At 46.8% G+C, this 25,839-nt stretch overlaps 3 protein-coding genes across 3 annotated transcripts in view; 1 reads left to right on the top strand and 2 right to left on the bottom strand.

Moving 5' to 3' along the window:
• Positions 1 to 5,693, top strand: part of trim54 (tripartite motif containing 54) — a 12,309-nt gene extending 6,616 nt beyond the window's left edge. Inside the window, exons 5-9 of the mRNA XM_083689497.1 lie at positions 342 to 575; positions 2,306 to 2,328; positions 2,482 to 2,600; positions 2,775 to 2,889; positions 5,166 to 5,693. Of these exons, the coding sequence (XP_083545623.1) occupies positions 342 to 575; positions 2,306 to 2,328; positions 2,482 to 2,600; positions 2,775 to 2,875 (477 nt within the window). The 3' untranslated portion in view covers positions 2,876 to 2,889; positions 5,166 to 5,693. The remainder of the gene's footprint in view (positions 1 to 341; positions 576 to 2,305; positions 2,329 to 2,481; positions 2,601 to 2,774; positions 2,890 to 5,165) is intronic.
• Positions 5,694 to 7,562: 1,869 nt separating this feature from the next.
• On the bottom strand, positions 7,563 to 8,075 carry uts1 (urotensin 1; the record flags this gene model as incomplete). Its single annotated transcript, XM_083689338.1, has 1 exon — positions 7,563 to 8,075. One exon carries the CDS (start codon positions 8,073 to 8,075, stop codon positions 7,563 to 7,565), a length of 513 nt encoding a protein of 170 aa, XP_083545464.1.
• A 1,701-nt stretch (positions 8,076 to 9,776) lies between these two features.
• On the bottom strand, positions 9,777 to 25,308 carry mpv17 (mitochondrial inner membrane protein MPV17). The gene is made up of 7 exons (XM_083688435.1): positions 25,230 to 25,308; positions 17,084 to 17,199; positions 16,127 to 16,219; positions 13,622 to 13,717; positions 10,726 to 10,758; positions 10,558 to 10,610; positions 9,777 to 10,375 (listed from the first exon to the last, which is right to left on the bottom strand). The coding sequence occupies exons 1-7, from the start codon at positions 25,300 to 25,302 to the stop codon at positions 10,306 to 10,308; spliced, it is 534 nt and encodes a 177-aa protein (XP_083544561.1). The 5' UTR covers positions 25,303 to 25,308; the 3' UTR covers positions 9,777 to 10,305.
• Positions 25,309 to 25,839: the final 531 nt, after the last annotated feature.

The raw sequence follows: 25,839 nt of genomic DNA, 5'->3' as shown, positions 1-25,839 counted from the left end.
CTGATGTTGGACTGGGTTTTATTGCACGTTGAGGTGATTCCCGGACCTTGATTAGGCCTAGTCCTAGTATCCCCATTGAGAGTATGATTTAGTCTAGGACTAGGTTTAATCTTTGTCCAGGAAACCACTGCACACTGCACAACCACAGTCCACAACCCAAGCAGCATATCACACTGGATGCTATAGTCTGGGTTTCATTTTAGTTTTCATTTTAGTCACACACACACACACACACACTAAAGTGGAACATCATTACCATCATCATCATCATCATCACCACCATCATCATCTTCATATATATGCTCTCTCCCTCCCCCTGGTGGTGGCTACTGTACGTGCAGGAGAACGGGCGCAGGCAGAGCCAGCAGCTGTGTGACAGGTTTGACTCCATGTACGCCATCCTGGAGGAGAGGAAGATGGAGCTGGTAGGCCTGATCAGCAGAGAGCAGGACGAGAAGCTCGGACACGTCCGCTCCCTCATCCGTCTTCACAGCGACCACCTGGAGGGCGCGGCCAAGCTGGTGGGCGCGGCCATCCGCTCCATGGAGGAGTCTCAGATGGCCGTCTTCCTACAGGTACAGTAGGTCACCTGATCTCACCTCACCTGGCCTCGTTCCTACCCTAACACTGATTCCAACAGGTACAGTAGGTCAGTAGTATTGCCAATGAAACCACGGTGTTCCTTGGCCTACCAGACTGGTTGTGAATGCTGAACTCACCAGTGCTTTCTTTCTTTTTAATGATGTTCCAAACTGTTGATTTTTCGTAAGCCTAACATTTTGGCTGTTTCAAATACATTTTCTTCAGACTCATAATGGCTTCCTTGACTTTCAGTGACACCAACAGCAGACTCCAAAAGCAAATGCAAAGCCTAGAATCAATACTAGACATTGACAGCTCTCTTATGTCTGCACAAATGATGTGACAAAACACACCTGATTTACCAGAAACACCTGTCAAGCTAATTGTCCCAATACTTTTGGTGCCATAAAATAGGGTGATGATGTATAAAAAGTGTTGTCATTTGTAAATGGTGAAACCAATATGTACACAAATACCCTCAAACATAAGCTGAGAATCTATACTTTAACGTCTTTGTAATTGTTTGATTTCAAATCTAAACTTTTGGAGTATATAGCCAAAGAAGTAGAACCGCTTCACTGTCCCAATAATTACAGAGGGCTCTGTATATTGCTCATTCATTCATATATCCTGTGTAAGTCATTCATAGGACACTGTAAAGGTGTGTTTTATCCTCTAGGCCAGCTTTATATTGATCTAAACAATCAATAGGGTGTCATGCAGGGCTCTGCTGTCCTGCTCCATGGTATCGAGCAGTGGAGGTGTGATGAGCAGAAAGCCCAGCGGGGCAGCCTCAAAGCCCCCCAGCCTCAAAGCCCCCCTGTGAGCCCTAGTTCTCTGGTTCTCATATCACACATACCCAAACACACAGAGGTAATCGACATGTTTCTCTCCATCGATACACAGGGGGCATCTTCTGCCTCAGAGCCCCAGGTGAGGCATTGATAAATGGACACACACCCAAGCAAAGCACCCACACACACACACACACACACACACACACACACACACACGCGCACACGCACGCGCACGCGCACACACACCCACACACACCCACACACACACACACACACACACACACACACACACACACACACACACACACACACACACACACACCCACCCACACCCCTACATCCACCACTTGCAGGATGACCATCAAAAACCCTCGCCTGGAGCAGAGCCAGATCTGAGGTCTGAGTGGTATGAGATGTGCCTGCAGACAGCGGGTAGTTAAAGCCTCCGACAGTGCAGGAGATAGATAGTACCATTGAGCACTCCTCTTTTCCATTCCTTTATCCCTCAAGCTCCTCAAGTGCCACTTTTATTCAACTCCCTCATCGTCCACGCAAGCCCTTTGTCAAGTCATTTCCCCTCCGCTGTAAGCTGTGTGTGTGTGTGTGTGTGTGTGTGTGTGTGTGTGTATGCGTGTGTGCCTGCCTGCCTGCCTGCCTGCCTGCGAGCCGCAGGTGCAGGTATTTTATGTGTAAGTATGTCTTCAGACAGAGGAGGTGATGGAGGAGATGGAACGAAGAGGCAGATTTAGGAAGAAGTATTACTCTGGTCTAGATACAGCAGTCCTTCGAATGATGCTATATACAGCAATCTCGTAGCTAAGGATGAAATTGAACTTTGATGTTGTTTCTCTCTCCCTCTCCCTCCCCCTCCCCCTCTCCCTCCTCCCTCCTCCCTCCTCCCTCTCTCGCTTTCTTACGATCCACAGAGTACCAAAGACGTATTCCAAAGGTAAGTGTGCTTTCTTTCACTCTGCTTCTCTGGGTAGCCGTTCTGGTAGCACTTTACATTAAGGTCACATTTGTAAAGAGTTTATAAATGATTTATAATTAGTTAATAAATCACTTCTAATCAGTTTATTATTTAATTACAAACCATTTACAGGATCACAGACACAGCAAAGGCGTCTCACATGGAGCGCCCAGACCCGGGCTACGAGAGCATGTCTCACTTCATCATCAACACAGAGGACGTGGCAGACATGCTGAAGACCATAGACTTTAGTACGAGTACAGAAGGGCCTCTGGCAGACACTGACAGACACACACACACACACACACACACACACACACACACACACACACACACACACACACACACACACACTCATTCTCTCTCTTTCTCTTTGTTCTATGGTTTTTGTGTGGTCTGATGTGTTTCTCTGCATGTGTTGGCAGGCTCCCAGGGTGAGGATGGAGAGGATGGTTATGATCTGGAGGAGGGGGCTGAGGACCTAGCATCACTGGCCGCTGTGGAGGGAGACTATGGGAGACATTAGTGAACCTCAGACAGGTCAGTAACACTTACAGGTGGAGACATACAGTAACAGTGCTTTTGACACTTTTTAACTGTAAAATAGTGATTGCTTTTTTTCTCTATTTGTGTTTATTTTTAACTCGCTGTTGTAAAGTGTGTTGTTATGTGACAGTCATGTGAAAAGCACGTTGAAATAAAATGAAATGTAACCTTGATGGTGGAGTCAGCAGCTCAGCGTGTCAGCTTCAGCCTTGGCAGTCAGAGATAGAGATGTTGCTGTCAGGTCATAAATGTACTGCAGCATTTATTCAACCTTAATGTAGACAGGGATGTCATTGAGAACCAATTCATCCTTTTACATTAACTACCTAACCTGTGTAAAAGCCTCTGCCTCTTCTGATCTGTTCTTATCTAGCCAAATCATGACTGGTGTGTCTATCTGCCACATCTATGAATTGAACCTGTCTAGTACAGTACTTATATACGAACATGGGTAGGCCTACGGCCGGGGTTCGAACCTGGGACTCCCACATGGAAGACAAAAGCGGCAACCATTAGGCCAAAAGGACATCCTCAAGGTCCATTGGGACGTCTCAGACAGAGCTAACTCATCACGACAGCGTCACCTCCGCTACATGTGTCACAAACTGTCATGTGTCAGCCTCAGTAGCCTTGGGAATTATGCCCTCTTGAAGTTCCTTCTATAAAAAGACATAGTTCTCTACTATAAAAGAGAACTGTTCTCAATGACGTAACCTGGCAAAATAACTGCTACACAAGTAGATGATTTCTGCTGATCTCAGAGCAACAAACATTGGTGGTTGATTGCCATAAAGGTTGATTACCATATTGGATGTCATCACAGAATATGAATCCCACTTTTACCCTACAGCAGACTCATTACCAAAGGAGAGACCATCGTGACTTTTACCACTTCTAATGATTAATCCCTATTAGCTCCAAAGGTGTAATGAAGTCCCTGTGAGTCAGGGGACATTCTGGCCTCACCGGGCCTTGGATGAATGGATGGGAGATGCATGGATGAATATTGGAGGAAGCGTCTGATACTCCAGAGAGCGATTGAGGGAGGAAGTTGGTAGTGGCTGTTCTGTTTGTTGTAACTCCCTTGTGTGGCGTCTGATGGATTGACTGGGCTTCAGCTTGTTAAACAGACTTGATTTTGGTTTCCAATGCATCAGGGTCCTTCCATTGCTCATTGAGCTCTGACCTTTACTGTACCCTGGGACAGCAGCATGGCAGGCAGTGATGAATAGCACCTCGAACGAACACACACACACACACACACACACACACATACACACACACACACACACACACACACACACACACACACACACACACACACACACACGAGCCATGTCTCATTACTTAATACTGTAACTACCGCCTGTGTGTGTGTGTGTGTGTGTGTCGGGGGGGGGGGTTGGGGATATATGGCCAATGAGTGACCTTCTCACCAAGCCCTTTGATTGATTAAGGGAAAGGGGGGTGGGATGGGGGATGGGGAATGTGTGTGTGTGTGTGTGTGTGTGTGTGTGTGTGTGTGTGTGTGCGCGCGCGCGCGCGTGTGTGTATCTCACAACCGGGATGTAGAGGATAATTGTGTGAGTGAGTGTGTGTGTGAGCGTCATCACAAGAATTCCCTTATCCCTGACCGTGAATGGAGATTGATAACTGACAGGAAAGTTTGTGTGTGTGTGTGTGTGTGCATGTGTGTGTGCGCATGGGTTGGGACGACGACCATGAATCAGGAGTTGACATACGCAGTTTCAGGCAACACAGTGTTTCAGCAATCACTCTTCCCAGTGACAGGCAGGTGTTAACTTCAGAAACGCTTCTGATATATCCAGCATCCCTGACTCATGATGATGGCACGTATAGTATGAGAACACCTCAGGCTGCGTTGATGTTCACTTTTCGACCCAGTGCTTTATTTGTACTGTAGACACATCCAAACCCAAGCGTAGGGAAGCAGATACAGAACAACGATCCTGAGAGACACTAACAAGGCGATTTATATAACCGACGCAAGGCAAGCAGAGAATCCCCCCTTATCCGCCAGATAACAAGGAGGAGAATCGCAGAGAGAGAGAGAGAGAGAGTATTCACGTCAACGGACACAAACACCCTAACAGTGTCCACTCCCACTTGCTGTGCCTGTTACGTTTAGCGTTCAACTGTAAAAATAGACACCCGCGGCCAGGCCGACCGGATACAGAGACAATGCTGACGCTGTGGGATTTCTCTACTCCTCTGACATTGATCTGTTGTTTTTTTTGTCTCCCACCCAGGGTTCTACCAGTCAAGGGAGGAGGACGATTCAGAGAGAGGCTTTACTACAGTAATCCCCTCCGTCCCCCTCAAGTTTGCCTTCCTTCACTATTGTCCTGTCAAGTGATTTATTTGCTGTATTTAGCTACATGTAATATACAGCTACAATAGAGCGTTTCCCGCTTCAACGTCAGTTAAAAAGGCCTACTTCCCTCGCAAGTCGCCACCACCACCTTCATTGATGTACAAAAGCCTGTGTATTGTGTGTAAATAAGATAAGCTAAGTATAACCCAATGGAACGCATACTGTTGTTGTTGTGAAGTGTTAGGGTGCATGTTATGTAGTGGGCGCAGATCAGCGTATACAAGACGTTGTTGTTTTTGGATTCTCAACCCTCTGGAGGGCCTCTCACTCCTACAACTCCAGTACTGTACAACTCTCTGGCAGATACAGAAACACACACAGACACACACACACACAGAGAGAGAGAGAGAGAGAGAGAGAGAGAGAGAGAGAGAGAGAGAGAGAGAGACAGACAGAGACAGAGACAGAGGAGCAGGAGACAGTCCTCTTCATCTCTGACTTTACTTAGTAGACTTCCAAGTGCCTTTAAAGAACCAAGTGTGAGAGTAAGTGTCGTCTAAAGCAGCTGAGACTACAGCCTACTTATCAGATTGTATTTGAGATTGGAAGAGAAAACTGATTCACCTGATCTGTACAATATATTAACTGTTAAACCTACAATACGTCATTCAATTTCATAGCAATACACATACAACATCAGTTTCATCATTAGTTCTCTACTCTCCTTTCTCTAGGTAAACGTTTGCTCTGTGAGGCCCCAGTCTCTGGTTCAGTCAGCTACTGTACGTCTTTGGGGCTTTCCACACTAAAGGGCCAACCTGAACCATACTGTGCTGGCTGGGGTATTTTCTTCCACATTGTCCTTTCCAGCACTGTTTCAGCAACTATGGTGGATGCGTAACCAGGCCAGCCCAGTAAAGCTCAGTTTGACTCAGCTCAGTTTGGCTCTGTAGTGTGAATTCAATGTGGTGATGTTAGAGTCGGGTCTTCCCAAGCATTTACCGATTCTAATCCCCTGTTGGAAGTCAAAGAGAGGACATGACTATAACCATAATAGTCAACAGAACAGTTTGCTTTATTACATTCACTCATTCAAGAGACTATGACAGAGTCATTGGACATTTTTTTTGTCAGAACTTTTTTATTATTACAAAATATAAATGGCAAAAAAAGCTTTTCTTTACTGCTAAACCATGTATTCATACAACAGGTCTATATGATTGAGATTTTGACAAAACAGTCAACAGAAAATTACACATATTGCATGTATTTTTTGTCTTTTTGAAGTTTTTGTTTTGTTTTGTTTTAAAGGTAAGCATGCTAGGTATAGTACAGATGATAGTGCACTTGCTTGGATGAAAAGATAAGAAGGAGGAGGAGGAGGAGAGTGGTACCAGCTGGAGGTTTAGGATAAATAGATTCTCTCTTGTCTGTCTCAGATAATGGAGATAAGATGCATCACAGAAAGCCTCGTGCTCTGCCAGACCCAGACCCCATACATGGGACTATGTGAGAGGGTTTGTTCTATTGGCTGTCTGCCCATTCTGCTACAGTTACCAAGGACACATGTTTACATCAGCATAAACATAACAATTGGGGTAGGTTAGAGTTAATACAATAGGCCTATAACGGAACAATAACATCACAGGAAAACATGTATTTTACCTGATGAGCTTTAATCAATGGTGCTATGATCCATTAGTGCTATCTTATCTAATTGTGGAGCTAAAAGACCAAATCTCAGGTCAGGGAAGAAAAAAACAAACAATTATTAGGCCTTGACTGTCTGTCACAAAGGTGCAAATGTGCTTTGCCTCTCAAAGTCAGGAACAAACTGGAATTAGGCTACATATTGGACTTCAGCCTCAAACTGAATCACATAACATTCATAAAGCACATTACAAAGTATTTAACCCAATTTGATTCTCGCAAAATATCATGTTGTAGCCAACACATTTATTTCTGGACATCCAAAGGTGAGAATAACCTACACTTCGAAAGAAAATCCGGCGCTGCAGAAAACATTCACCCAAGTCTCTGATAACGGGTTTCTGTGCCACACGTCCACTATCCACTGTTGCGGGAGTATTGCCATTCAATTACCATAATTATAGGCTGTTAATTTTCAAACGGTGTTCTTGACAGGTGGGTTGAGATTCCGTTTTCGCACAGGTTATGTAGTGCGCGGTATGAGTGCCCAGGCAGGCAAACCAAAAGTTTAAAACAAAGATAGCGAAACGATGTCGTGGGTCTGAGAGTGCGAGGGGCTTTGCCTTTTTTTCCTGGGAGATGTTTCTCTTCTTTCCTCCCTTGTAGAAGAAATGTAACTACATCACTTGCCAACTTCATCTAGATATTTGCGGTTTATCAACGCTTGCTCCTTCTGGTTCTCGATTCTCGCCATTTCGATCATATTTCTGAGCAGGTGAAAAGTGAGATCTATGGAGATCGGCGGGTCGCTGTTTCTCTTGGTCAGCTCTACGAGCTCATCGAGGCTGTTGCCCTCCTCCGACGCGCGCTCCCCTTCCTCCGAGGGTGGCAAACTGCGCGCGAGGTGACCCAGACCCCTCGGGCGGCCCAGCAGCGGATTCGCCATGACGCCGTCGGAGAAGGTAAACTGGGGTAAAACTCTTTGGAGCCGGCCGGGGTTTCTCTGCAAATACCTCAGTATCTGATCCCCGAGGAGGTAGGAGACAGCGTTGTCGTCGGCCCTCAGTAACACCTCGTCCAGCTGACTCTCCTGGCCGTCAAACATGCCCCTGTCCCGCGGTCGACAGACGCTGGGGCGGATGTGGGAGGTGAGGAGGACCGTGGCGAGGAGCAGGACCATGGGGACAGGCTTCATATTGGCCGGACGGATATAGACTACTGGTACCCTGTTGTGGATAAATGGGAGAGGGAAATTAGGCAACTGGGACATAAAACAAATATGAGACACCAGTGATAAATATGTAGTCAAAAGCTACTGAGAGTCCATGTAGCTGAACAAAATGATCCTCTGATTGTTTGCATTCAATTAACTTGCCTAAAGGCAATGTTGATTCAAAGAGAAAATGCATAACGCTACAAAATGTTAAAATGAAAACAAAAAGAAATATTAAATCCATGCAAGTGACTGTAGACAACTTGGAGAAGGTTATAATTATAATTAGACTAAGCACAAAACAGACAACATTCTATAATTATTCCGGTTATTAAATTACTATTAAGCTTTGGTAATAATATGAAACATGAAAAACAAAAAATAACACTGCAAGTTAACAAGTTAAAAGCCCAGTCTTGATTTCAATAGCATATTCCCAATAGGCTACAGTGCCCCTTACTTCAAAGCAGAGCAGAACTCTCAATACCTCAAACTACAAATGATGCACAAGTAAAGAAAAACAAAACCAACCACTTACTTTACTATCTCCTGATGCCGAAAAAGTTTCTCTCCCGCTAGAAAAGTGTAAATCGAGACCCTGGTCCGAAAAGTCCAGCTGAATGGCAATTGGATTGGAACGCCTCTTGCTCAACCGTTATATACATCCAAGATAGCTCCATTGACGTCAATGCAAGTGCATAAACTGCTTGTAAATTAGGCGACTCCGTTTGAACTAAAGCCAAATGCTCGAGTGGCAGCTGATGATGCTACGAGATGTTAGATATAGGCTAGAGAGCACAGGACAGGTTGTCTTTATTGATTTTCTTTCTTCTTCCTGCTGCTCTGGGTTAGCCTACCTCAACCTGTCAAAGTAACCCTATTCAAATAGCCTCGGAGAAGCAAAAACCTGTGATTTCCTCACAACGTGTGCACGAGTGATGCCTCCGATGAAACTACACGATAACAAAACGCACGCTAAAAAAACATAAACCGCTCACTGATTGAAAGTTACTATAGGTTACTGTAGGTAATTCGTCAATTTGTAAAGCTGCTCCTTGCTTTAACGAGCCCGCTCTGTGGATAAACTGATCTAGAGAGGACACGGTGGTTGTCGTGATGCCTTTATGCATGGTTTCACATCGTGGAGAGGGAGAGCAGAAGCGCGCAACGGGGAAACAAGCGGCTCAGAGGAAGAGAGCTGTCCGTGGTCCTGAACCAGCTTCTGTGTTCAGGACCATGCGGGTTGATTAAAACTACTTCTACTCTTGTATTGAATCCCTAAACAATCATTGTCTATACCAAAACACGTTATATTTCAGTGTGACGTGTCTACATTGGACATTATTGACATTGAAAAAACGAATTCTATGCATTGCAATTGCAAATTGAATAAATAGGACGATGCTAACGAACTTGTCAAACACGGTCATCCTCCCCGTTATCTGAAAAAGTTTATTTGTGTGGAGAAGAGAGGAGAGAAGAGAAGAGAGAGAGAATGTAGCTGACTGGCGAGCCACACGCAGACTAGGGCACTCATTCACTAACTAACGATCCAAAACAACCCCGCCTGCACCTGAAAAGTTAGGTCAACTCTGGGTCAGACACTCATGATGTCAACTGAAAACGTACACAACTCAAACCAAACTAATTAGAACTAAAAGAAGAGAGAAATGTGGCTTTAATATTAAAACATCTTTGTACATTTCAAAATTAGTTGACATGTATACATTGTAGGCTAAATACAAAATAATCTAATATTTAAAGGATAATACTGTTAATAACATCAGTGAATTAGAACAAATCAAGACATCAAAACATTATCTGGATTGGTGTTGTTTCCTGTTTACAGCAGAGTTTGTATTAGAGTGCATGTTGCCTGTGCCTGTGTACCAACTTCCTCAATGGTGAAGACATGGAGTTTGATTAATCTGTGTCCAGGAAACCACCCCCTTATGTTTCAATGAACAGTGCCAAATCTTAATTTAAGATTGGCGTGCATAACAACGTTTTCACACAGAATCTTCCACTACGCAAAAGTTTGCGTTTCAAGTTTTTAAATTGAGTATTTAATGAATAGCTTGCTTCCTAACTGCTACCTTCATGTAAGGTTCACAACTTTCTGACTTCATCTAATCACAGTTCTGGTGGGTGCAACATGAAGTCATTGGTAGTCCTATATGTGTAAAGTAAGGCGGGACCTCAGACAATCCCATCACATCTTATTGGCTTTCCAGGACAAGTAGGAATTCCAACCGACAGCTACAATTTGGACCACAGCCAATCTGCAAGGAGAGAGTTCCATCTTCAGAGTTCCATAAAGACATTAAAATTCTGGCCCCTCTGCTTTTGAGCCAGACCATGTCTGCAGAATCATTCATGCACTCTAAGCTTTAGCCCTCATTACAATATTATTATTATATTATCAAATACTAGTGGCCAGTTAGTGGTCATCCTTAAGCCCTACCTGTGGTGAAGGGGTATGAAATAGAAGTTGGCCATCTGGACTGCAGGCCATAGCTGAAAAAGAGCATAACACATTCCTGAAATAATACTGTTCAGAGACTGTAGTTTAACTGAACACAAAGCAATGACTGATACATATCAATCGACTGCTTCTTAAAAGAGAACTTACGTAATAATTTGAGATCAAGGCATCCGTGTAGTCCTGCAGGGAATGAGGGAGACACACAGAGAACTTCACGTTAAACACATTGAAAGCTGTCAGTAGCAGGCCCTGTGGACAATACTGTGAAGTCCACGACCTCCAACACCCAACCTCCAACTTTGAACAAAAGCTAACCTCCAACCATTTCAAACCAGAGTTCACATGAGCATAGCCCAGGTGGTCAGGGATGTCATTGAGAAGTCAGAGGTCACCCCCTGGGTGAGCCAGAGTGACAGCTCGACAGCAGCGTCTCACGTAACCACCTGCAGGTCAACGCCACAGCTTTAGCACGTGTGGCATATAAACAACTGCCAGTCATCTAGAACGACCAGACCACCTCACAAACACCCGGCGCCATCGCCCTAAAGGTCAGCTCCGCAAGATTGGACGTATAAAAGATAACCAATGTTCCAGAAAATGTGTCTTTTCTGTTGTTTTCTGGGGCGTAACTGCTTCTAATTACGAGCAAACAAGTCGTCGGCCACCTGGGGTGAAACCTGCTGCGGGGCATCCACGTCAGGAGGAGGTATGACGTAGCCATGATCCCTCCCCCTTTTGGGCGTTTTTTTTGTTGGTCTAGGGCGATGGAGATGGAGATGGAGATGGAGATGGAGATGAGGTCTTACAGCCCCAAGAGACTCTGTTTGTGCTGCGCTGGTTATAGAAAGTCTTGGCTAGCGTCCGCCATTTGTTCCGTCTCCTCATTATGAAACGCTGAGTTCTAGAATGTCACAAAGCCATCACAATGCTGCATAATCAGAACACTAATAATAGGCATACGCGTCATTAGCGGGACTAATATTTGTTTCCCCCCCACAAGGCAGCGGGCACTTGACCTTTTAGCTTCCATATCGACGCAGTGGAGGGTCTGCACGGCTGAGGGATCAATGAGAAATCAAAGGAAGGGAGGTAATTGTTGCGCTCAATTCAGAGGAGTTCAGTCGTGTAGGTGTGTGGAGCCAGGAGTGCAGCGACAAGGTGATGAAAGCGGGCTACGCTGAAACGTTCCCTTTAACTTGATCCTTCAGGGTTTTTTCACGATGCCCTTTGATCTTCAACATGTAAACGAAGGACTAATGAGGACACGTGCATCAAGACGGGGGACCGGTCAATGGACAACACCGCCCGCCACCCCCACCATCCCTTTCAATCAATCAATCCAAATTTTATTTCATCCTTCATTTCATCCTTTCATACATTAAATGAGGGTGAGGTCAAAGGTATGAGATGTACAGTATATGTCCTGGTTCTAGTAGCTACAGTGCAGCTAGCCAGCGACAGACCCTTGTAACGTGGTGAACTCATTGCTGGGTGGGGCTTGGGATCGACATGTGGTGCGATGTCTACTTTCCTTGCGTCCTTTCCTTGTCTTCTTTTCAGTGATGAACTGGACAGGTGAGAGCAGATTCGGCTTCCTCCATCACATGACTTTCACCTATCCTGTGTAGAAGTGCAGGTCACGCTAAGGACAAGTGGAGGAAGCCACCGCTGTTCTGACTATTAAGACGCACCCGTGGGCGGTCCGAGCCCCGAGTCCCACTGATGACAGCGCAGAGTGGAGGAGGACGGGACCCTGGCGTGTCTCCGTTAACACTGTCCTGCTGTGTCATTAATGGCTGTGCGGCCCCCAGCGCTCCAAGGTTCCACCGCGTGGCGTTAAAGGGACAGCGGTCCTCCGCCAGTTCCATTTGGCGTTAAAGGGGAAGGCGCTCCTCCACAACGCAGTTGCCGGTCACGTTATTGCCTTTCACCTCACATTTACTCAACATCAGCCTCTTGCTTAATAAGCACATTAGTCATTTGTTTTCTGTCTTTTCTGACATTTAGGTGATTGCCCTTTCAGCCTCATTTTAACTCAAGCGCCTTCCTTACATAAATAATTGATGGTGCGTTGAGCAGGCGGAGCGGGGAGGTAGACGAGTAACTCCCTGTTCCGGGGCGGTGCGCGGGCGCACACACACACACACACACACACACACACGCCCGCATGCACATATACACACACACATATACACACACACACACACACACACACACACACACACACACACACACACACACACACACACACACACACACACACACACACACACACACGCCCGCATGCACATATACACACACACATATACACACACACACACACACACACACACACACACACACACACACACACACACACACACACACACACACACACACACACACACACACACACACACACACACACACACACACACACACACACACACACACACCCACCCCTCTTCTCTAAGACATGAGTCACATACCATTATTTCATCCCTCCATCAGCAGAAATAGCTTCTAATTATACTGGGGCAGAAATGGGGGTCAGTCTGTTTCCTGACACACAGAGGGAGGAGTTAAGGAATTCCACTGGATCCGGACGCCTCAGTGAGGAAGCTACGGGGGGTCATTCAAGCCACAGAGGGGGTCCTACCATAGGCCTACACATCATCCATGATCTGACTGCTCTGAACCGTCAATCAAACTCAAAGTTCGGCAGACACATATCTTTAATCTTTAAAATTAAGTGGGTTTTCCTCCTAACAATATAAGCACCAGGAAAAAAATCACTGTACAAGTCCATTTCATTACCATCTGTTATTATCACAATCTCTTACCCTCTTTTAAAAAAAAAAAAAAAATGTTTATATGTTTTTAGGGCATTTCTGCTTTATTGGGACAGAGACAGTAGAGATTGACAGGACGGATGGGAGAGAGAGGAGGGATGACATGCAGGATATGTGATATGTCGATGGCCGGAATCGAACCAGGGACCTTGCGATGATATGGTATGCGCCTTAGTGTGCTACGCCACTGAACGCGCCCCACGATCTCTTACCCTCTTGAGCTTGGTGACGTTCTCCTCCACAGTCAGTCCATTCAGGGTGCCCGAGATACCCAGGAAGGCCCCCAGGAAACAGGGGGCGAAAACCACCTACGGACACATGAAACAACCCTTCACTGTTAGAGCAGTCGCTCAATGGGGTGTGCGTGTGTGTGTGTGTGTGTGTCTGAGAGAGAGACATAGGGTGAGAAAGAAAGAGAGAGAAAGACAGACAGAGAATCTCCACTTTTATCTTGTAGTAATATATATGTATATATATATATATATAGAGAGAGAGAGAGAGAGAGAGAGAGAGAGAGAGAGAGAGAGAGCGGGTGAAGTTAGCGCATGTGTATGTCTCTGTGTGTATTGTAAAGCTTGTAGGCGTGCGTGCGTTTATGTGCGCGAGTCAAACATAAAACATTCAACAGTTTTTTCACATTTTCCGCTCATAGTTGCCTCCTGTATATGGTGTACTTTGGACACTATTAAAAGATTTCTACAGAAATGGATAATTAGATAATTGTGATGATTATGGTTGTGGGACGCAGAGGCCTTTGTGTGGTTGTGCATACATCCTAAGTAAAAGTAAAAAAAATAAAAATAATTGAAGCTGTTGTTCTGGCATGACGAAACAAGAAATGGATGTTATGGTTTATCATCGACCTTTGACCCGATCTTTATCGAATCACCAAAGGCATTGGTCACGGAGGCAGCGGTGAGATCAAACCATTACAACTTGATACTTCCTCATTTGTGTGTTATGAGCAGTCGTGGGATACCAGCTTGTACTTCTGAGTATTTCACAAAGGGAACATTTTATTTGTATTTCTTTGAAGTAATTGTAAAGCCCTTTTGGTCGGTTTATTACATGGCTGGCAAGAGAAAGAGAGAGAGAGAGAGAGAGAGATCTTCAAACCGTAGTTCACAGATGTGGGTGTCTGTAAATGTGGGTGTCTGTAAATGTGGGTGTCTGTAAAAAGCCTTTATCAAAGTGTCATCGCACTAGCAAATGTAGGGAGCTAGGGAGGACCAAGAATGTTCAGATGAAAAAGGGGATAAAATAATGAACTCTCAGTGATATTAAGAGAGACAAAGAGAAAAGTTAAATCCAACATCTTCAGACATGTAGGGTTTCCTGGATAGAGATGAACCCTACGCTTGGACTAAAGAGGGAGAGGGCAGCTCTTTCCAATGTGGTTATGTCGGCCTGTCTGTCTGTTTAACACCATCAACTATTACAGCTCAGTGGCTGTGAAGAGAGATGATTCACTGAGGTCAGGACTCCCTTTATAAAGCCTGGCCTATGTCAACGCCACTACTTACCACTACTAACGAACTGAAGCTAGACAAAAACCACCATCATCACACGGCCGCAGTCACGCATGCACACAGTCACGCACGCAGGCACAAACGCACGCTGGCACGCACGCCGGCACGCACACTGCGTTCTCCATAGTAACAATGACATCTCGTTTGGGGACAAGCTCCAAAAAAAGGGGCTGAAAGAAATCAAGAAGTGGGCCTCTAAAATTAGCCTCTGGAATCTCTGTTTTATGGTCGTTGTTGTTGGTGTCAGAAAGTGGTCTCAGAAAGAGTCTATGAAAGGCAGAGCTTCTCTTCCTCCAGGGATTATAATCCCTCCTCCAGTCCGACTTCCTTTGTCCTCCCTCATCCTGTGTATTCAACTTCCCAAAATCATGTTAGCGGAATCTTATACCAGCTCCGCTTGTTCTCCCACCTGTCAATGGGGGGATTATTTGACACGTGCTCGTGCCGGGGGGGGGGTCACTTTTACTGGGGTAAAAATGGGAACAGGCAGAAAATAGCTTCTGTCTTCTGTCTTAATGCGCTGCGGTTATGTTACGTCCTGAGGGGAGAATCTCTGGCACATCAGTGATACTGCAACAGGCAATTGTTAAGGGGAACCGAACACAGGGGTCCAATCACGTTTGGAATGTTTGTGTGTTAATGTTTGTTAATGTTTGGTGTGTTTTCAAATGAGTCATACAGAGCATCCACACAACAGAGGCACAGGAGATGACAGGAGATACTGGATTTATAAAACAGTTTCTTGTAATAATGAATGGTTGACAGCCGTAGTATCATACAGTATATAAACATTTGAGTGTATGGCCTGTCACATGACAACATACTGAAGAAGAGGTAGTTAACAGGGTTGAGTTTCCCGAAAGCTTCATAGCTAAAGAAGTACTTTATCTCTTTTAACAATCCAGGCCCACTCTCCTCCCCTAGACCAGCGAAGTTGTTCATTTAACGAAATTCGCAGATGCGTGGTCGGGATAAATTAAGTACTACTTAACCCTTTAAGGCCCAATTGATTTTCATGTGAGGAAAACTGGGTCCAGGTATCTAAGGGTTAAGCTACGAAGGTTTTGGGAAACTGACCCGAAAACAGACCAAAAATATAACCTTGGTTTGGGAGAGGGCCAGGTCAGTTTCAGTAATATATAAGCAGAATATGATAGGAATTCCAGAGTCACCTCTGAAACGTCTCACCTGATCGACCATCATTTTCTTCACAGCAGCACTTTTGGTCCCCCCTGTGACAAGCTTGTCAAGGACCTTGTACCATCCACCTAACACAGGACCCTAGGATACACACACACATGCGCACACACACACACACACACTATAAGTCTATAACTTATGTTGTAACAGCGCTTTGTTGTCAGACAACAACGTTTTTCCCAATGCTCAAACACCCAATTGAACAGAATGAACAGAACATAAGAGTAGGATTATAAGTAATCTTTGCCTACGTAACGATGACGAAGAACCAAAATGTACTGTAGGAAAACAACACACACACACACACACACACACACACACACACACACACACACACACACACACACACACACACACACACACACACACACACACACACACACACACACACACACACACACACACACACACGGCGTGGGACGTTCTGGAAGCATCTGTGTGTGGCGTGTTTTTAGACACCTTTATGCTGCCCGGCCCACACCATGCAGCTGTTAGCTCAGCCCTCCACACTCCCCTGAGGTCAACTCATACACAGTAGTGGCTGCCTAAAGCCTCTGCAGTCACGCAGGCCTGCTCCTCTCACAGCTGCAGGATTATCTCCTATTTTTACGCACTGCTTGGAATTAAGTATGAAGTTGCCCCGACATACAGCAGTGTGCTGATCTAAGGCGCCGGACGGGGTTCAAAACAGTATTTAGTTTTCTTTGAAATTTTCCAGCTTGCCAGGTGGGTGGGGTTTTCCTCATTCCTCATGGAACTGTCCTGCTGCTTCCGTTGCACTGGGGAAGCTAAATCAAGGGCACCTAAAGTATTTCAAAGGAAGTCTGTGTGAGTGTCGGCACATTTGGGCAGCAGAGTGAAGTGTAACCCTGTGTTCTTCTGTTTGTTCTCTGAGGAGACGGACGGAGAGGTAAAGGAGAGGAAGAGCGAGGGAGGGAGACTCACAGCGAAGAAGAAGCCGATGCTCATCATCTTGGCCGTCCTGGTCACGTTGTGATCGGCCAGACCTCGCCTCTCAATCACCTGCTGGGAGATGACATCACCGACTCCGACCAGAGAGCCTGGAGGAGAGCAGAGTGGGGGGGGGGGGGGGGGGGGGAGGAGAGAGACAGAGTCAAAGAGAGAAGAGCAAGTGAGAGAGATGGAATGAGGGGTGTAAGAGAGGGAGAGGAAGAGAACAGTGATGAGACAAAAAAAAAAGAGAGAGAAAGATAACAGAGAGGAGAGAGAGAGAGAGAGAGAGAGAGAGAGAAGGAGAGCGAGACAAGAGAGGTGGGAGGGAGAGGAAGAAGAAGGATTCAGGTATCTGCTTGTCACGGTGTGGTCTTTTGTGCCAGCGCCCAGCGGGAGCGCACATGCTCAGATGCGTGCCAGCGGCCGTGCCAGTATCAACGCCAATGAGGGCGAAGGCTCAGTCAAAGACATCACCCCCCCCCCCCCCCTCCTCCATTCAACGCTAACTTACCGTACCAACACCCACCTCCAGTCTCCTGAAACTACACGCACCTGTTCTTTACAGAGAACAACAGCAAGACAGTGACGCATCTTAAAGTGAAAAAACGGAACCGCCCTCTGCGGTACCGTTTGGTCTACTTCTCTTGCTGTAGTTTAGCTGGACATTATATGTACAGTAGCGAAGGGACTTGGCTTTTGAGGTACTCTTTGGTGATAAGAGCAAAAAAAACCTTCTGAAGGTTGAGGATTCACGCAGTTCTAGTACTGATATCTCTGTGACATGTTGTAGGGAACCAGTGAAGAGATGTGACCGCTACACCAGTCAAGAGTGATGTTGAGGGGGGGACATCTTTATGGGCCATGTACTCTACTGTATGCTAATATCAATAAGAGGATTAATGATGATTAAACTACACACACCAGGCAGAGAGAGAGAGAGAGAGACGGAGAGAGAGAGAGAGAGGGGGGGGGAAGGGGGGAGATAGGGAGAGAGAGAGGAAGTAGAGAGAGAGGGAAGAGAAAGAGAGGGGGTAGAGAGAGATGAAGGGAAAGAGTGAGAACACCTTGTCCATCCTCCTCTCCTCCCTCCTCCTCTCCAGCCTTGTACAAAGGTCAGCTCTCTGACTGAGGAAATGGACAAGCTCAGATGAGGAGCAACGTGTCGCGCACGAAGCCAATTCATCACTGAAACGGGCATTCATAAGGGCCACGTCCACCCAACATCATTATATCAACCGAAAAAAACCTGTGAAGGGCACCTCTATAGTGACACACAACTCATCTTTCCCGTTGAAAACGATGGGGGTAAAGGCTGTGGCCTTTGCACCATATACGGTCGACGTACGTACAGTACCAGTCAAAAGTTTGGACACACCTTCTCATTCAATGTTTCTTTTTTTTTTTTACTATTTTCTACATTGTAGATTAATATTGAAGACATCAAAACTATGAAGGAACACATAAGGAATGATATACAAAGTAGTGTACAAAAAAGTATTAAACAAACCAGAATTATATTTTAGATTCTTCAAAGTAGCCACCTTTTGCTTTGATGACAGCTTTGCACACTCTTGGCAAGGTGTGTCCAAACTTTTGACTGGTACTGTACGTCAATAAAGAGAAATTGGGCTACACTGTACATTAGACATTCACATACAATGGTGTTGTGTGGCTTTTGCAGATTGTTTATCAAAGTGGAACCATGTACAGTAAAATCATTATTTCCACTGAGATCCATTCAAGTGATTTAGGATACTCTCGCTATCTACAGTGACCATTAAGTAAACAGAAGAGATCTTAGGGGAGTACGAACACTTGGAAACAGTCAACTTTTTTCTCTGTTCTAGCCTCTCCTGTGCAGTGAATGAGTCTGTTCTAGCCTCTCCTGGGTAGTGAATGAGTCTGTTCTAGCCTCTCCTGGGTAGTGAATGAGTCTGTTCTAGCCTCTCCTGGGTAGTGAATGAGTCTGTTCTAGCCTGTCCTCCTGGGGGGGTAGTGAATGAGTCTGTTCTAGCCTGTCCTCCTGGGCGGGGTAGTGAATGAGTCTGTTCTAGCCTGTCCTCCTGGGGGGGTAGTGAATGAGTCTGTTCTAGCCTGTCCTCCTGGGCGGGGTAGTGAATGAGTCTGTTCTAGCCTGTCCTCCTGGGGGGGTAGTGAATGAGTCTGTTCTAGCCTGTCCTCCTGGGCGGGGTAGTGAATGAGTCTGTTCTAGCCTGTCCTCCTGGGCGGGGTAGTGAATGAGTCTGTTCTAGCCTGTCCTCCTGGGCGGGGTAGTGAATGAGTCTGTTCTAGCCTGTCCTCCTGGGCGGGGTAGTGAATGAGTCTGTTCTAGCCTGTCCTCCTGGGCGGGGTAGTGAATGAGTCTGTTCTAGCCTGTCCTCCTGGGCGGGGTAGTGAATGAGTCTGTTCTAGCCTGTCCTCCTGGGGGGGTAGTGAATGAGTCTGTTCTGTCCTCCTGGGCGGGGTAGTGAATGAGTCTGTTCTGTCCTCCTGGGCGGGGTAGTGAATGAGTCTGTTCTAGCCTGTCCTCCTGGGCGGGGTAGTGAATGAGTCTGTTCTAGCCTGTCCTCCTGGGCGGGGTAGTGAATGAGTCTGTTCTAGCCTGTCCTCCTGGGCGGGGTAGTGAATGAGTCATCGTTAAACGTTAGACTGGACCTGGAGCGTCATTATCTGAGAGAGGACTTCCTTCCTCACAAGGGAATGAGTGTGTGTGTGTGTGTGTGCGTAAGCTAGTCTAGGACTCCAAGTGATCATAGAGAGAGATAGAGATAGAGATAGAGATAGAGATAGAGATAGAGAGCTGACCACTGTGACTGATGCCAGACAGACCTCAGTGGGTCGTCACTGTGTGTGTGTGTGTGTGTGTGTGTGTGTGTGTGTGTGTGTGTGTGTGTGTAGGGAAGGGGACAAGTGAATTTCAATTTCCACCAGAGTGGTGGCACGCACGCACGCACGCACGCACGCACGCACGCACACACACACACACACCCTGGGGGAATCGATTGCCTCCGTCCCGCCCAGCCCGTCACAACCCGGCGCGTTAGAGAGCGGATGAACGCACATGCATTATTTATGGGTGTAAACAATGACCACGGATCCCCACTTATACAGGAAATCTACAGCTAATGCTAATATTGGTGTACAGCACACTGTACACAAATGACCATGATTGAACCAAATGGATTATTCATGAAAATAACACTACTGACATCCAGAACACACGTTTGGACATTAAGCCTTAACTATCGCCAACTCCTCCCCTTTGATCTAGCAGTGAGAAATACAGAGATAGCGACTAGTCACGACCGGTTCCGGTAGACCCGCCACCGAGCGCCTGCCTGCCTGCCTGCCGTTATCAACACAATAACCAACAATAGCAGGTACAGATCGACACGTTCTGCCAGTCAGAAACAAGTGGGAGAATGAGTTCTCTCTGTGTTTAGGGAAAATACCCACATCTCTTTCCAATTTCAGACTCACAGTCTTCCTCACTGAGAGAGTGTGTGTGTGTGGATGTGTGTGTGTGTGTGTGTGTGTGTGTGTGTGTGTGCGTGTGTGTGCTTGCAGAGGTGGTAGACTACAGCTACTACCTTTTGACCCTCACCCCAGTTTCCACCTGCAGATTAGCTCTGTTGTTAGCTACCTGGGGGGGGGGGGGGGGGGGGGGGGGGGTTGACGTTCCGGGGCTCCCCGCTATGTATTTTATTAGTATCTCTCTCTCTGTTTTAATTAAAGCCGGTGATAGATGTTTATGGGCTCCCCGCTATATATTTTATTTCTATGATAATGTTGTTTAATTCAAGCGGGGAGCTATATGAGAGTGGAGTCATCCTTGACGCCAAGTCAAATTGTACATTTCATTAAACAATTTGCAGTAACGAGTGTCGTGACTGCATTGAGCGGAGCATAGCTCACTGGTACAATGGGGCAGAAAGACAGCAGGTGAACTGGCTAATGGGACACCGTGGAGACGGTGAATACCCTCCCCTGTAGCGAGTGAGCCGACAGGTGATTAGATCACCCCCGCACCCCGTGCCCCCCCCCCCCCCCCTCCTCCACCCCCCTCCCTGGGCTCCTGTCCATCTGTGAAACTTTCTTTGAAGGCTCTCTCTCTCTCTCTCTCTCTCTCTCTCTCTCTCTCTCTCTCTCTCTGTCTCTCTCTCAAACTCTCCAATTCTCTCTCTCTCTCTCTCTCTCTCTCTCTCTCTCTCTCTCTCTCTCTCTCTCTCTCTCTCTCTCTCTCTCTGCCACTTCTCTACTGGTCAGGACTGTGCCTTGCTCTCGTCAGAGACCAGGCTTGGTGTTAGTTAGAGTCATGACTAAGTGCTGCTGCCCATCGCTGACAGCCAGCTGACAGCCAACAGACAGCCCCGCCCGCCACTGACGGCAGAGAGAGTGACTGAATTAGCCGCGTTCTGTTTTTAGCCCCGCCCCCACGTGGTGGTGTTATGATGCTGCGCTGCCGTCACCCGCGGGGGGGGGAGGGGGGAGGGGGGGGTCGAGGCACAAGGAGTGAGAGGCAGCGGACCCGTCGTCATTCGAAGTGTTTGTTCTGCTTGAGGTGGACCTGTGTGGACCTGTGATGGAGAAGGACACAATGAGAGAGTGTTGCTTCTGCCACAGCGGTGCACACACAAGTTCCTCTGACCTGTGTGTGACATGAGGTCAAGTTTAGCCTGAGAGAGCAGCCGCTGCCTCCCAACTGGCCAAACACCATTCTTTAAAAAGGGCCGTCTGCCTTAACAGTACTGATGGCAGAGGGTGGTCTTCTTGTTAGGAACTAACCTTTTGTTAAAATGTCAGGGGGAAACTAATAAAGGCAGTTAAGACCAGATGGGAGAAGAGGAGAACCTTTGATATGCTTTTACTGGACTGTCTTATCCATAACACACACACACACACACACACACACACACACACACACACGCACCCGCACACACACGATGGGAAGGGGACAAGTGACATTTCTACCAGAGTGGTACCTGCTCTCTCAACCTGATTAGCGCGCGCGCACTCTCTCTCTCTCTCTCTCTCTCACACACACACACACACACACTTCATCCTCATGATGACATGTTGACCGCCAGTAAAGCACTGAGAGAGTGACCTTCAAAGTTCAGATGTTCAATTCAGTTCAGGTCAGGTGGCGTGTGTGCGTGTGTGCGTTTGATTTTGGGGTCTGTCCCAGACCCTCCATTGTAAACCCAAATAATGGACCCACAGAACAAAGCACACATAAATCCTTGAGAGGCCTCACCCACACCATAGGCTATGGTATGACCTTCTCATGCACATCGCCAGGCACTCATGACTAACATCTTCACATTTACAAGGTACTGTTTGTGAACAAAAACAGCCGTAAAAACCCACGCACAGGTGCAACAAGACAAATATTGTTTACCACAAACTTTTAACACCATCTAGCCAGCATCTGATGCCTACTGAGGCATGCCAGCCAGCCAGTCAGTCAGCCAGTGGAGAGGTGGAGGGGGAGGGGGAGGAGGGGGGGGGAGAAAGTGCTGGTGTCAGCATCAGCGCAGCCGCGGCGGCTAGCGCCTGTCCTTGAGGGAGGAGAGGAGAGGAGAGCCACGGAGGCTAATGGGGCTGAGTGTGACTGACGCATCCCTGGTGGAGTGCAGGGATCTGGGGGAGAGTTGGCAGACGTTGCCCCTGGCTGAGTGCAGGGATCTGGGGGAGAGTTGGCAGACGTTGCCCTGTGAGGAGTGACGGTGCTCCACTGGGGGGCTGGGGACCCACATGGCCCTCAGAGCATTAGGCTGATGAAGACAGACTGTTTGGGGGAGGGGGGGGCTCCACAGATCCACAGTCATGCTGTGACATTGAGCTTTGGGCATTGGTACCCTGGTTCACTGTGAATCAATCATTCATCCATTCATCGGTTCATCTATCGATGAATGGCTACGGGTTCTGAATGCTACAGTATGTCTGGTACGGGGGAGGCTGGTGGAGGCAGAAATCGGAGGACGGGCTCATTGTAATGCATGGCATGGATGAGGAATGGTTTGATTCTACCTCCACCAGCCTTCACTGGTCTGGTATGGTTAGGCAGACTAAGCCGCACGCACACCCACCCACCCACCCACCCACCCGCCCACCCACACACACACACACACACACACACACACACACACACACACACACAAAAACACACACACACAAACTCATTATCTGTTATTATAGTGATCCCCTCTAGCTCCACTACACATGAAAGCCATTACCAGACGACTACGGCAGCTAAATTTAAACCAGTATACTTTCACCCTCTCTTTCTCTCTCTCTCCCTCTTTCTCTCTCTCCCTCCTTCTCTCTCTTTCTCTCTCTCTCTCCCTCTTTCTCTCTCTCCCTCCTTCTCCAGCTCTCTCGAGTGAAACCAAAGAAGATGAGTCACTCTTTAAGTCAGTAATCTTTATTACATACATTTCTGCAACCTTAGGTCCGCTGACTGTGAATGGCACTAATACTTCCCTATTACACCCCCCCCCCCCCCCCCGCCCCACCGCCACCGCCGACCCCCCACCCCCCAAACCACCCCTCTCAAAGCCGGCATATCTCCTACAGTAAGAGATCCATGCAATCAATCCAATGTATTCATTTCAATAGCACTTTACACAGACAGCTGTGTCACAAAGTGCTTTGATGTGGATTTGTTGACATCCATTTGGAGGCGTTCCAGAAAAGCTTGTTGACAGAAATCTATATATTGGCTCATAATAGTCGTGTCATCATACAACTTTGTTGACAACAACAACAACAATGTCACAAGAGGACACGGCACGGCCTCTGCCAGGCTCCTGGGGGGCAATTTGACATTGGTCCTCGCTGACCAATCAGCACAGCTATGACTAAAGGAGTGGGTGGTTCCCTTCCCCAAGGAACCAATTGTTCCTCAGTAACTAGACAAGTGGTGAGAGGCATGAGGTCAGATGTGAAGAAGGCAGAATGTCACTTTGGATAGCGTGTGTGTGTGTGTGTGTGTGTGTGTGTGTGTGTGTGTGTGTGCTTGTGTGTGTGTGTGTGTGTGTGTGTGTGTGTGTGTGTGTGTGTGTGTGTGTGTGTGTGTGTGTGTGTGTGTGTGCTTGTGTGTGTTTGTGTGTGTGTGTGTGTGTCATAATAGCGCTCATCACTTATCCCAGATAATAGAGTGGGCATCATGGCATCTCATTCAGTCTTGGTACCGCAAGGATGTGGTCGTATAAATATGAATAGAGTTGTTGTTGTTGTTGTTGTTGTTGTTGTTGATGTTGACGTAGACCCTGCTTTTCCTCTGGCAGGAGTAACACTAAAGGTGAACACACAGCCTAAGGGACATAGGACTGTGTATGAACATGTGTGTGAACCAATGTTATCAATGGTATGAACAGGAGAAAGGACTGCTCTTCACTGCCACCTTGTGTTAGCTCGCAGACATCTTAACATACAGTCTGGGCATGTAGATGATGGTTAATGACACACTCTCTGCAGTATGGTTAAAACGACACCTCCGTTCTATAAGGACATAACAGAACTAAAATGACAGGATTATGAATTGGAATGCATGGAATGCAGCCAACAGGTAGAGTCTGATATTCCAAAGTGGGAAACTACCACACCTTCATAAAAACAGGTAGAGTCTGATATTCCAAAGTGGGAAACTACCACACCTTCATAAAAAATTAAACGTAAATCAGAAAACCGGTGACGTGGTATTTGCTTGGACGCCCTACTAGTGACAGTATTTCCTCCTATGACGAATCGAAGGTGTCAGAAAAACAGGTCTGTCACCAGCGCCCCTGTTGCTGAATCAACAGGAAGAAGGATCAGATGTACCGAACGCAGGCAAGGTTCCATGATAGGAAGCTAGGGTGTAAATTGAAAATAACCCCACTTGGACAGGAAGCTCTTAGACAGGAGCCAGGGGAACGGATGGTTGCACTTGTAAACATTTTGGACACACACAGTCTCGAAAGATTGAGTTGACCCCAGAGCGGATAGGTTTTGGCTTGTTAAGTTAAAGCCTCAGAGAAAAGGTTTTGGGGGGAATATCAGGGAGAATTGCCGGGGGGGTTTGAGGGAGAATTGCCGGGGAGGTTTGAGGGACATTGTGTACATTAATAGTGTGTGTTTAGTGTTTTCTTACCGGCTGTGACTATCTGGACAGTCCATGGGTATTTGGTCATCAGAGCCTGGTAGGATTTCCACAGGCCAGCCATTCTCCCTCCTCTATGGCAATGAACATTGCACACACACACGCACACACACACACACACATACACACACACACAGGCATAAATGCATTATTATTATTATTATTATTATTATTAATTTTTGTGTGGGTCTGAAGAGAGATATGCTCCAGTTTAACCATAAGGTGTTATGGTAATACTCTCCTCTGCTGCTCCTGCTTAACCAAATGCATGGCAAACAGACAGAGAGGTGGGGTGGGCTTGATTTAGCTAGCGGGGCGCTGTGTGCGGTAAACACTGTTGTCATGTGGAAGGCTGGAGGGTCGAACTCAAGTGTTCCTACCGGCGAGCTAAACCAAGCGTACCAGCCCTCTGATAACAAACGACACGTGCCGCCCACAACGCTTGCCCTTATCTCTTCTGAGGAATGGAGAGGTCCAACCAAGTGGACGAGCTCCTGTACAATGTGGACACATGGAACTTACTTTGACGTGTAGCGAAATTGGTCATGTCATCCGATGTACCCGGTGCCCTTGATACTTAATCATAGGACTCACAATTCAA

Source organism: Argentina silus (assembly GCF_951799395.1).
Source record: "Argentina silus genome assembly, chromosome: 17".
NCBI lineage: Eukaryota > Metazoa > Chordata > Actinopteri > Argentiniformes > Argentinidae > Argentina > Argentina silus.
This window is presented reverse-complemented; position numbering and strand designations above follow the sequence as displayed.